Source organism: Ursus americanus, chromosome 3 (assembly GCF_024610735.1).
Source record: "Ursus americanus isolate L20-20 chromosome 3, mUrsAme1.1.p, whole genome shotgun sequence".
Classification (NCBI taxonomy): Eukaryota; Metazoa; Chordata; class Mammalia; order Carnivora; family Ursidae; genus Ursus; species Ursus americanus.
In genome coordinates this window covers 32,511,548-32,525,301 of record NC_142129.1, presented here as the reverse complement: position 1 = coordinate 32,525,301, position 13,754 = coordinate 32,511,548, and the positions used below count along the sequence as shown (strand labels likewise).

The 13,754-nt window shown below is 38.4% G+C and overlaps 1 protein-coding gene across 2 annotated transcripts in view; it reads left to right on the top strand.

Moving 5' to 3' along the window:
• Window positions 1-13,754, top strand: part of MET (MET proto-oncogene, receptor tyrosine kinase) — a 110,823-nt gene that overhangs the window by 48,836 nt on the left and 48,233 nt on the right. For both annotated transcript variants that reach the window (XM_045792794.2, XM_045792793.2), the window contains one exon: window positions 6,318-6,509. In XM_045792794.2, coding sequence (XP_045648750.1) covers window positions 6,318-6,509 — 192 coding nt within the window. The remainder of the gene's footprint in view (window positions 1-6,317; window positions 6,510-13,754) is intronic.

Below are 13,754 nucleotides of genomic sequence, written 5' to 3'. Positions count from 1 at the left end.
GCGTATAAGTAAGGAGTATAATACAGTATAAAGAACATAGAGTTTGAAATCAAGAACTAGGATTCAAGCTCTGATATTTACTGACAACTCTTTGAACTTTAGTTTCTTCGTCTGTAGAAATATGATGATCATAACAAATCCAATTCACAGACTTATTTAGAGGATTGAATGAGATAATGTACTTGGAAAACCATAACCCACTATGCAGATGATATTTAACATTGTCACTATGAGCTCCTGTGAGCTGAGAAAGGCCATGAGAACGTCTCAGATCTGCTTAGAATGTCAAGAAATTGGGGTGGGGAGGGTTCTTAACAGGCTCTTTCCACTTTTTCACTTCCCATTTGTTGACTGTTTTCTTTTAAAATTTATTTTTGTTATAATATATTCATATATACAAAAGAATCATGTACTCCGTGTGTATGTATGTGGTGTGCGCATGTGTGTGTGAGGAATAAAACAAATGCCGAATTCTCTACCATCAGCCTGAAAAAAGAGAATATTACCAAAGCCTTTAAGTCCCCTATTATGTTCCACCCCAGTCATATCCCTCTCTCTCCCAGAAAAGTGGGTAAGCAATGATTGTGAATTGTTAATATTTTCCTTGCCTTTAGTTGCACTGTACATGTGTATATGCCTAAACAATATATTGTATTGAGTGAATTTTTTTCTTATTTCTTTTTCCCTCCTGACTCAAATATCTCAAGCTATGTGGTATCTCCCTGTACCCTTATACTATCCGCTTTATTCTTTGTCACTATCTCCCGTCCCCCAACCCAATAAAACATATTACTTCTGTCCTTCAACAGACCTTGTAAGGAGAGACTTTAGAAAAGAGCCAGGCTTCAGGTTTACGTGACCAAGGAGTGGGTGTCACTGACTAGCAGGAGCTGGGACATCAACTGCCAAAGCAAATGAAAGAATCCAAGAATGGAAAGGGTCTCATGTCAGGATAGCCACTCTTAGATCCATTCGGTGTCCTAGATGGTCACTTGATCTTTTGTCTTAATGGAAAAAAGACTTAAAAACAAATTGAGGCAGGTTTGGATGTCATAGTTTGGAGTTTGGACTTTTCCTACAGGCCTTTGGAAAGCAGCTAAAGGTTTTCAAGAAGGAAATTACAGCTCATAACTGCTTCAAGGCAGATGAGATGGGAGACTGGAAGGCCAGTGAGGAAACACGTAGCCTGGGGCAGGGGTGCAGATGTGGCTGGAGGACTTTAATCAGATTTCAGAGGGACTGAGCAACTAACTAGTTGGATGTGGGAAATGTTCAAGAGATGACTGGAATTTTAGAATTACCTGGATGGAAACATGGTCATGTTCACAAACCAAAATAGGCAACAGAGAGGAAGATTCGAGAGCCAAGCTGATTAGATCAGCCCAGAACGCTAGTGGTCATCTTTATGCTGTTGTCCAGAAAACAGTGATTAATTCCAGCTTTTCTCTCAGAAAAGGAATCAGGGGTGGGTGAGTCTACATTTCCTACTTTGAAGAGTTGTAGGTTTTTTTGCATGCTAATTGATAACTTTTGTTGACTGATTCCAATTCTCAGAGTTATGATTTCCCTGACTTTCAGTTTCTCATACTTAAAATGAGGGGCTGGGGTAAGATGGTCCCTAAGGCCCCTTCCATTATTGTAATTGTGCAATTCTTGGAACTTTGCCCAGAATAGTAAACAGTAGCAGAAGAAATTCATGAGCTTGAAAATCAGATAGAACCGAATTCTAATGACTGTTCCAGTTCTGATGCCAGTTCCAGCGTGAATCAGCCAGTGTGGCTGCACCCTCAGCTGCTCTGAGTCTCTTTCTCCTGAAACCTGAAAGCCTTGCAGGGCTGTAAGTCTGCTTGCATGTGAAAATGCCCAACTCTGTGCCTGGTGCAGTATAGATGCAGGTACCTCCCTTTGTTACCAAAAAGAGAGTGTTAGTCTGACTCCCCAGCTAGTGCTGGGGTGAAACCTTTGCAGACCCTTCCTTGGTGCCCCAAAGCAGGTATTTTACCAGAGAACTGCCTTCCACCAGCTATGCTCAGTTTTACCTCAAAGCACAAGCCCTCCTGGCTTTGAGGGAAGCTTGAGTGCAAGGAGACCCCTGGCAGCAGGTCTGTAGTTGCTCTTCCTTCTGGACCCAACCCCACTCCAAATACCACACCCAAGGACTGTATGTAAAGTGGTGAGAAGCCACCCCATCTTCCCTGCACCAATGAGCAGCAAACACATTTGCTCATTATCTTTAAGGGACATAGTGAATCAGACTGAGATTTAGTCATATTTACACAGTGCTTTACCTTTGCAATGCCAAGAACTCAAACCAAGGCTCCCTGATGATTAAAATTCCACTATTCAAGCTCAAAGACAACATGGGGCTCTGTAAGCTAGTTCCTGCCACCCTGACCCCAATCACTGAGTTTATCAAGATTCTCAGCAGAAAGAGACAAGGAGTAGTCCCCTCTCCTGCAGTGAATCCTGGAATGGTACTTTCTCCTAGAAGCTATTGCCCCCACCCTCTCCTCCAGATCTCAGCTACGGAGAAAATGAGAAAGAGTAAGTTTGGGATTCCTTGGCTTATAAAATTTGAACGTCAGTTGAACCTGACATGACGTTTGTTTTTTAGCTCAAAATTGCACAATTTTTCAAGATCAAGGAGTTCTGTAGATCCTATTCCAGCATTGTGCAATGATTTTATACTTCGGAATTTGTTTGGGGGAGAAGAAATACCTTGAGGAGGTACCATTTAGAGACCTTACCATTTCCTAAGGGAGAAGTCTAAAAATGTAAATATACATGAACATACGTAAGTATTTATTGAGTCGGTACGGAGTTCTACATTTACGCCCTACACGAGAAGGCACATACTGGCTGCAGTTCAGGTTGTGTTACTTTCCCTCCAATTAAAAAAGATATAGGAGTTCTTTCAGGTTTGCAGGCTCCATCTCACCTCCATTTTCCTGCTGGCCTGGTTTAGCAAAGCAGACAAGGAAGCAAGCTGGGTAGGCAGATGGGCTTATCTCTGGGCATCTTGTAGATAGAGTAATTTTTAAGGAAGCTGTTATTAAATGCCTACTGTGTGCTAAGCACAATGCAGGGCAGGATGATAAAAGATGAATGAGACCATTTCTGACCTCTTGTTGATAGAAAGCTGCTTCTAATTTACAATCTATGACTACTCCACATGTGGCAAATTGTTTTTATGTTCCAATAAATCCATCATATCTCTGCAAGGTCAAATTTGAGGCTTTAAGTTCCCAAGATGCCATCTAGACATAGAAAAAAGTTTTTTAAAAAGGGGGGGTGGAACAAAACAACCACAACGCTCACCCTGAAGAGCAGTCACCTCTGAAATGGAACACTTGAGATGGTCTTTGGTTTAAAACTGGTCTTTGCTCCTTTAAGCAGCTTCCATGGTTGTGGCTATCTCTGCAAAATGGATGATTGATCACCAATGGAAACTTAATTACCAATTAATCGGTTACTATTGAATTGCTGGTACGTTTCAGTTATCTGCTACTCCTCAGAGCAATCCATAGTACTTCAGTGAAGAAAAGCTTCTAATTAAATAGTGAAATAGCACTCATTAATATATCAAAATAAATGTCTAGAACCAGAACATTTCATTACTTGTAAGAGTCAGTAGGTTTAGCGTCTCTGATACTCCTTGTTAATTTATTGCCACTTACAATGAGGAAATATTATTGCTATATAAAACAGCATTGTAGATTATTTTTTACCATAAAAGTCAATAGATGTAAGAACTCTGTATTCCATGTGACAGAATTTTGACATTAAGGAGTAAGGCTGTTTTACATAAAGATAACTAAGTTTATTTCACTTTGTTGTTCAACACTAAGTTAGTCTAAAATATACTCTGGAAGTTTTCTGATTATTATAAATATAGTAGGATAATAATAGACAATTCCTAATCTTCAAATCATTTTCCTTAACTTGAAACTACATACAAAAATATGTAAAAATAAACTTTTTCTCTTTTTCTTCCAAGTTAGAAGACAGTTCCTTATTATATCCTCCTGCTTCCTGTTATCTCCCCCAAATTTACCAATTCCCAGATGTCTTATAAGTACAGTCAGGAGCCAAACACTCTATTTATTTCTTATAAACTTTTAACTACACCTATTCCTGGAAGAAAAAAAAAATCTTTAGTAATATTAGTTTTTATCTCCACACGCATCCCCCATCCACCCATAATTGATTCACTTGCTTGTTCATTCACTCAATTAATATTTATTAATGGTCTATGTATGATATTTCAATAACTAACAATACCGTGGTAAACAAGTATGGTTTCTGATGGCAGGGACATCAATCATGTAATCCACAAGCAAATAGTAGTTGCAGCTATGAGTGCTATGACACATAGAAAAAATGTATTACAACAGTCAATAATAGAAGCATTTGACCTAGATATTAAGGTCAGAATAGGCCTCCTAAGGAAATGACGACATATTACAATCTGAAGGAGGCAAAGCAGCCAATAAGGTGAATGAAGGTGGAAGGATCACTCCAGGAACATGTGCAAAGACCCTGTAATGGGAGGACACGTGGCATATTTGGAGAACCAAAAGAAGACCAGCTCCTGGAGCACAGAGTGCAAAGGAGAGCACAGTGAAGATGAATTTGGGAAGTTCAATAGGATACAGATGATGCAGAGCTCACCAGGCCATGTTAAAAATATTTGTCTTTTATCCTGAGAGCAGTAGGGAGACATTAAGTGTTTTAAACAGAGTGACATGATGAGATTTGTGTTTTAGGAAAAAAAAAAATCTGTCTGCACTGTAGAGAATGGATGAGATCAGATATGGCAGGTCTAATTTGGAAGCCATTATAGTAGTTCAGGAATGGGAAGGGGTGGCGTGGATGAGGGTCAAAGCGTGGAGACAGAGAAAACTGGATGGATCCAGGAGATATTTAGGAAGTGCAGTTGATGACAATTGGTAATGGACTGTACATGGGGAGGAATCAGGGATAGCACCTAGATTTATGACTTGTGCATCTGGAGAAATGGTAAAGCCATTCACTGGAGTGTGTTGTATCATGAGCTCAGGCCTGGGGGAAGATTGTGTTTTCTACTTTGATCATGTTGAACCTGAGGCCTTGGAGACATCTGAGTGTGTATTTCCCAGGCAATCTGATATATACACAGTCAGCTCAGAGGAGAGGATAGGGTAGAGGTACAAATGTGTGTGTCAACTAAATAGTAATAGACATCACAGGAGAGACTGAGGTTGCCTAGGGAGAGTGTAAAGAGTGAAAAGAGGAGCAGCCCTCGGATGGAGCCTTAAGAAACCCTGACACTGACAGCCAGGCACAGATGGTCCTGCACAAGGACTAAATGTTGCAATCTGAGAAGTAGAAGGAAAACTAGGACACTGAGGTGTCAAGGTGAAGGGAGGGATCCACGGTGCTTAATTGACATATATTACTGAACAATATTTTTAAAAATCAGAAGCTGAACCTAAAAGATAAATACCAGATTGAGTGGTAATTGCCTTTTTTATAAGTCGGTAACTGTGGCATTTGGTGCACAGCTTTTACATTTTTTTGAGCCTTTCACCGTAATGATGACAAATACTTCAGTGGTATTCTCTAGGTGCTGGGTTCTATGGTAAAAGATTTCTATAAATTAGCTCATTTAACCTTTACAACAGCTCTGCAAGGTAGGCACATTTCTATAATTCTCTCGATTTTACTTGTGACATGGTTAACCTGAATTTCACAAACACATAGAGATTAAAGGGACTATGTAAGGTAAATAAACATGAGAGACCGAGGATCTGATGCAGGAACTTGAGTCTGGGGTCTGTGTTCTGCTATCTGAATTATCTATCAGCTACCACCCCCTACCACCTCACTGCACACAAATGCACAAAGTCACACATTTTAAAATATGTAATGTATTACGTATGACTCTTACATTTATTATTATTCCAGTTGAAATACATCTTACTGGATTTGCCTGCCAGAAACGTTACCTTTATGCCCAGGGCTGAGAGGTTTATAGTTTTGTTTTTCTTTTACAAGCACCACTGAGTTCCATTTTTATGTATGTACATATTCAACCATAGTGCAAACTGTGATAGTAAGGTTTAGCCCAGTTAACATCTATAGACACATGGCAGCACCTAGCAGTCCTAGAGCCACGTAGGTCACTAGAGTAATTTCTGCCTGTCTGGGGCTCTTTGTTTATTTGTATGGTTATCCTTGCCATTCTTCTTCAAGCTCTGAAAAGACACACTAAGAAGTTTTTACCAGCTTGTTCGCATCTGGACTTGCATTAATTCTATGACCATATTTTATTCCAGACACTTTTGAGAAATTCATCAGGCTGTGAAGTGCGCAGTGACGAATATCGAACGGAGTTTACCACAGCTTTGCAGCGTGTTGACTTATTCATGGGCCAATTCAACCAAGTCCTCTTAACATCTATATCTACCTTCATTAAAGGAGACCTCACCATTGCTAATCTTGGGACGTCAGAGGGTCGTTTCATGCAGGTAAATGCTTTCTAAGCATTTCATAGCATTTCTGACTATGTCTGTTTTACCTGGTATGGTACTATTAGTTTGTTTTTGTTTTTACAGTAAGGTATTTGTAAATATTATAAAGTGAAAATCACAGTAAAAGCTAGAGACAGACTGAAAGCAAAACAATGAAGCCTGGTCCACTCTTTGTGAAGTGTATGGCCTATTTTTGTTAAATTCTTGAAGCTTTCAGTTTAAATGTGGTTGCTTTAATTTTCTTGCCCAGAACGGTTTGGGATTTTGTTTGTTGTTGTTGTTGTTGTTGTTTTCCATTCATGATTTCTATCACATGATTGGAATAAAATGAAACAATTAAAGCACTTCCAGGCGATGTTTTCCTATTTCAAGGGAAGCTACAGATCAAAGGAGAGCTATTGTGTGAACCGTGTGTCTCCATGAGAAGAAACATTCACATCATTGAGAAATATTGGCAGGAGTTAGTAAAGGACGTTATCATCAAGATCCCATTGTAACTCCAGCTCTCCTGAATCTGCAAAACGATGTGGTCAGACACAAAGAAGTTCAAATACTGGGGGAAAGAATCCAGATTTTATTAAGAAAAGCTTTTAATGGATAGCAACATATTTCCATACAATAAAAATTCACATTTCAGACTTGCAGTTATCGTGTTCCCTAGATACAAGAATTAGCACTTTGCAGAAATTAAAGTGCTCTTGCGTTGAATCTCTTTGACTGCTTTAATAGTTATTGGGTAGTGCTTTCAATGTGAGTTCATCAGTAGGTTCTTGGTTAATGCAAAATGACCATGGCATCCAGGGATATGTTGACTTTCTACAAATACTAGAAATTTCTTCTAAAGAGAGAGATTCTTATTTCATAATCGTCTGATCTAATTAACATCCTAGTCAGACAGTTACTTCTAGTAAACCAATTGAGGACAATAAAGTTTTCCTGTGACTTGCCCATCTGTACATCCTCTATCTGTATTCATAATTTATAAAATATATTTTTTAAAATTATCACTGTCTTTATAGTGCTTGGATATTGGTCATTGCCATGTTTTTTAAATCATGTTTTTCTTGTACTAGTAGGGCTTGGTGGGATTTTTTTCAAAGTCATAAAACATCTAAATAAAACCTTCCTAGCTTAAAACTAATCGTACAGATCCTGTTATCTAAATGCTTCCACACTTGAGCCTTTCTCCCAGTGCTTCAAATTTTTACACTTTCTCCCTACTCCTCTCTCTCTCCCAGGCCAGTGTTCTTATTTACCCACCTCAAACCATTTCGTTCTGTCTTAACTCCTTAAAATCTGAAAACTGGGTGCCCGGTCCCCTCCTACACACACGAGCACTCTAAAGTAATTGAAATATGGTCGAATCTATTATCCTTATAAAATATGTAGTGTTATTTTAAATGTGTTTTTAATCGACATTGATATTATTCTACAGAATTCCAAAAAATTTGAAGGACCATGAGATAATCTGGCATCTGTTGAATTCTTAATGTGTTCACTATGTTGACTTTTTATCTTTACTTTTGCTTTCCTTTTTTCTAAATTGTTTATTACCTCATTCATCCAGTTTCATATTAATAAGCTTCCTATAGTCACTTTAGGTCTTACATTCTTTTACATCAAAAGGTTCCTGGCCTATTTCCAGATTCTAAAGTTGTAATAAAATCCCATTTTTAGATAGATTGCTCTAATAACTTGAGTAGATTCTGCTGTGTGACAGACTCCACCACCTAAGTGATATGTCATGCATCAGTCTCATCGTAACAGAAATGCTGTGACAAATGTTTTATTCTTGTCTCCCAGCATTTTCATAAAAGAAGCTATATTATGCCCATTATCTGTGCATCCAAAACATTAAAGATGAAAATAACTAAGTAGATACTTATTTTATATGAAGTGCTGACAAACCACACGATTCTTAATTCATCAGATATATATTGGGAACTTACTAGCTTTGCTCTACTAGGCAAGTAAGTATAGCAAAGGAAGCAGTGACACAGAACCTGCCTTTAAGAAACGAAAATTTGGGGGGCGCCTGGGTGGCTCAGTCGTTAAGCGTCTGCCTTCGGCTCAGGGCGTGATCCCAGCGTTCTGGGATGGAGCCCCAAATCAGGCTCCTCCACTGTGAGCCTGCTTCCTGTCCCACTCCCCCTGCTTGTGTTCCTTCTCTCACTGGCTGTCTCTATCTCTGTCGAATAAATAGATAAAATCTTTAACAAAAAAAAGAAGAAAGAAAGAAAGAAAGAAAGAAAGAAAGAAAGAAAGAAAGAAAGAAAGAAAGAAAGGAAGGAAGAAAGAAAGAAAGAAGGAAACGAAAATTTTATTTTTTTTTAAAGAATTTATTTATTTATGAGAGAGAGAGAGAGAGGGAGAGTGAGAGAGAGCACAGGCTGGGGGAGGGGAAGAGGGAGAGGAAGAAGGAGAGACAGAGGGGCAGACTGCCCTCTAAACAGGGAGCCTAATGTGGGATTCGACCCCAGGACCCTGGTGTCATGACCAAGCTGAAGACAGACACTTAGCCACTGAGCCACCCAGGAGCCCCTGAAATTTTAGTATGGGAGATAAAAACATGTACCTGATATCAAGACAGCAAAAGACAAAGACATACAGACAAAGAGCTATTGAGACCCACATAGGATCCATTTCTCTGACACTGGTCCAAGAGAATTCCATTCCCTTAAATTTTATGTAAATAAACCCAAGGCACTTGAAGGATCAAACAATCAACATCACTGAAATCCAGTTTGTTTACAGCAAATAATGTTGGGGGGAGGAGTCAGTCAGGCGTGCAGCAAGGACCTTCTAGCCTAAGCTAGCCAAGCAGTACTACCAAGTTCTATAAATGTTTTGACTGCTGTAAAGTGCTAAATCAGGCCTAAGTTCCTACAACTCATGTTTTAATAATACAGTGGAGTTTCTGTTATAAAATAGAATGGACATAATTTTTTTCCAAAGACAGCTGCCATACATGAAAAGGAACAGAAAAATGATTTTTACTTCCTTCCTACCCTGAAGCCTAAAGTCAGAGTTGCTTTGCAAATGTTTTCTCTCAAGAGTTTGCAGCTGTTTCTGCCTTTCCTATTGTGCTTATGTTCAGCTCTGGCTGGGAATACAAGCTTCAGCCCCAGCTGTCGGGTGTAAAGTGAATCAGGTATTTCACAGTGGTTATTTGGTTAGAAAGAATTATATTGTTTAGCTAACAATATTATACGTATGGCAGAGAAGACATGTTTAACATGTTTCTAACATTTAAACATGTGTAACTTATCTCATACAGGTGCAACTCCGTCTAAATATACTGATGTGTATGTGTATTAGGGTTTATCTGTAGCGCCAACTCAACATAGATACAGATTTCAAAACCAGTTTTTATTTGTGTGATTACCCTCTTGGGATGCTTTGAAGTAAAATAATATGATAAGTCCTATTCACCATAGTATAAGTAAACAGTGAGAACAGGGCTTCTTACAAATTTTAGAGGGGGAAGGGATGTTGAAATGAACAAGGCTCGGGAACATTAGTGCTGTGTGCAGGGCTACGTGGGAGAGGGAAGACGGTTACTCATGAAGATCACAGGACTAATCACAGGGATTGCCCACGTCTCCCCTTCTGAGCTCCTCGTCTAATCAACTTGCAAAAACAATGCTTGCTTAATATATATATATATATATATATATATTTTTTTTTTTTTTTTTTTTTTTTTTTTTTTTTACAGCTCTCGTATAAGGCCTTTAATCTCTAGATCCAAGGCATCGCTATTAAAATATTTGTGCATGACTGTCAGGCCAGGGAGAGTGAGTGTATCGGGTGGGTTGGGGGAGGGGAGGCACTTTCAAGATTTGTTTCAATTTCAGCTCCACAAGCGCTCCTTGGACAGCTACCTTGTCTGCATACAGTGGCCACTGCCTGGGCACTGTCACAGCTGTCATTTGGTTCTTTGGCATCATCCTTGCTATTCTCCCACCCCCTTTCTCTCTTCCCAGTTCCTTGATGCTGTTACCACTCATCACCCCTGTTCTCTTGTGCCTCTTAACCGGACCAGTTGGATCATAAGCAAGAAAGTTAAGGACATAGGGATCACCTAAAAAGACATCCTTTGGTTGTGATCTTTACTTATGACCATTACTTAAAGGAGTATGTTAGTAATCAGTGAACCTGAGGATAATTACTTACTTCCAGTAAGAAGAATCAATTCATCTATTGACCTCCTGTCTTCAAATTCTTTCGGTTCCTGTGCCACCATCATGGTATGTCAGAGCTTTGTGTTGGAAGCCTGTGGCATACATCACCTTTGGGATTACTGCTATTTTAGAGAATGTAGACACAGATCATCAACTCATCAATGCTATGAGCATCCGGCAGAGACCCAGGCAAATGAAGCTTGAACTTAAACATTTCTCTTTAGGGATTGCTAATTTACTGGTCTCCTTTATAAAATGCTCAGATAAAAATATCATCTTCCTTTTTTTTTAATGTGTACATCATTGATTTAGTTATATCCCTAAAGTATGGTAGATTTGGTATATTCCTTTAGAAGAAATCTGAGGCATCTGGGTGGCTCAGTCAGCTAAGCATCGGAGTCTTGATTTGGGCTCAGGTCATGATCCCAGGGTCCTGTAATCGAGCCGCATGTTGGGTTCCTCACTCAACAGGGAGTCTGCTTGAGATTCTTTCCCTCTCCCTCTGCCCCCCCCCCGCTCGTGCGCATGGATGCATTCTTGCGCTCTCGCTCTCTCTAAAATAAATAAATCTTTTTAAAAATATTTTAAAAATAGAAGAAAATATATTCATGAATTCTGAGACTTCTTTTGTTTGAAAAAGAAACCATTATAAATAATAATTTCAGAGCTCTCTCTATAACTAAAAATCAACCCCAGTGCATGTATAGTTTCCTAAAACGAATTCATGCATGCTTTTGAAATACATATATTTTATACACTGTTATATGCATAGAAAATTAAAACATCATAAATATTTGAAACCATGGGAAAATGCTAAGCTTTTGTTTGTTTTGTTTTTTGGTAATAGGGAATACCTGGGATTTCTTGTTTGGGTGCTTTTTTGAAAGAGTAGAGAGGCATTTTAAAACATGAAGTATATGTATCAGTAGGGTTTTTTTTTTTTAACTTTTATCACTTTTAAAATTCAAAAACAGATATACTCTGTGTATAAATTGGCAGATTCTATAATTATTGCATTTGGAGTATTGATCTGAAAGTATTGATTATTTAATTTTTTTTTAATTTACTAGTTTATTTGGATTTTAGATGCTTGATGTTTTTTTACAAAGGTCTCAATCTGGTTTTGACTCATTTCGACTCACAATCATTTCAAAAAGTTAAAACACATATGCATATCAGTACTGCAGCAATAAGGAAAATTGTTTTGCTTTTTGTGTAAACCTGGCCTTTGTAGTATCAGGTTGGTATAGAAGCACTCATGACCATTTACCAAAAAGAACAAAGAAAAGAACAGAGCAAGGCTTCATTTAATTCAATTTTTGCCACCTGGTACCTTGTCTTACCACTTTTATTTCTTGAGCTGTCAGCACCAATCAGCAATTTCTATTTCTTCTCATGGTTGTTTTTTGTTTTTTGTTGTGTTTTTTTTTTCCCATTCCAGAAAACTAGATGTTTACCTTGATTGAGATAAATAACTCCACTCTTCATATCTGATTTCTTTCTACAGAAACACCAATTTCTCTCACATACTGAGGAAGACAGTAAACCTAAAGCAGGTGTCTGAACCAGTTCAGACTACTATAAAAAATTCCCATAGAATGGGTGGCTTAAACAGCCAACATTTATTTCTCATGGTTCAGGAGGCTAGGAAGTTCAAGATCAAGATACCAACAGATCTGGTTTCTGGTGAGAACCTGATTCCTGGTTCACAGATGGCTGTTCTTGCTGTGTTCTCACATGGTAGGAAGAGGGAAAGAGAACTCTCTGGGGTCCCTTTTATAAGGGCACCAATTTCATTCATGAGGACTCTACCCTTATAACCTAATTGCCTCCCAAAGACCCCACCTCCTAAAACCATCACATTGGGGGTTAAGATTTCAACATATGAATTTTAGGTGGACACAAACATTCATTCTATTGTGGTAGGCAAGAAGCAAGAGGCATTAAAAGACATATATTGAAAATGCAGATCAAACTCTTGCAGGTTATCTAAATATCTGAAGCATTTAAAAACCTTATCCCTTCATTAAGGCTTAAATGAGCTTCTTATTTCAGGCTATTCAAATATTTAGGCAATAGATATGGCTGTAGGTCTTACTATGTGCCCAACCCTGTATTGGGAACTATAGGGAAAGCAGACCCACTCCCAAGATCCATAAGGTCACATCTAGTTATAACCCCGTCTGTTTATCAATGGTGTCATCTCCTTCTCTCACATTTCTTTTCTTTCAGTTCACATTTTTTTCTCATTGAGTTTCAAGCTCCAGTAATCTGTATCATCTTTCATTACAAATTCCCTTAACAGAAATCCTCTATTTTTCTTAATTTTTAAACTAGAAATCAGTCTAGATGATATCAAAGGTCCTACTCGATTGTATTTGCCTAGAAATAGAGCTGCATATGTTCTGTTCTTACAAAAGGAGAATTTATCTGATCTGCAATTTTAGTATATATGCTGCCAAAGACAGTAAGTTTCAAAAAAGCAGCAGGGCCCAGGGAGTCTACTCCCACTCTGACTGATTCTCCTAGTGAAAATCCACTTTTATTCCATCTTTTATCCCTTCCCCAGCTCCAGGCTTTCTAGGACTTGTTTTACAAAAGCCCAGTCTGACTATGAGGGCATATTCACAACACTGGTTGGGAGGCTAAGTATAGGTGATACTCAGGTACTCAGTCTTGGGCAGAAGGAATGGATGGAAGACTGTGAACCTCTAGTAGTAAGCTTGCCTTTTACTTAATTTAAGAAAATATTTGGCAAAGAAATACAAACGAAAATCACAATGAAGTACCACTTCACCCACAGTGAGTTGGCTATAATCAAGAAAACAGAAAATAACAAATGTCAATGAAGTTGTGGAGAAATTAAAACCCTCACACATTGTTGGTGGGAATGTAGAATTATGCACACCTATGGAAATGGTATGGCAGTACCTCAAAAGGTTAAATATAGAGTTACCATAGATCCAACAATTCTACTCCTAGGTGTATACCCGAGAAATGAAAATATATATGTTCTCACAAAAAGTTGTACGTGAATGTTCATATAGCGGTATTCATAATA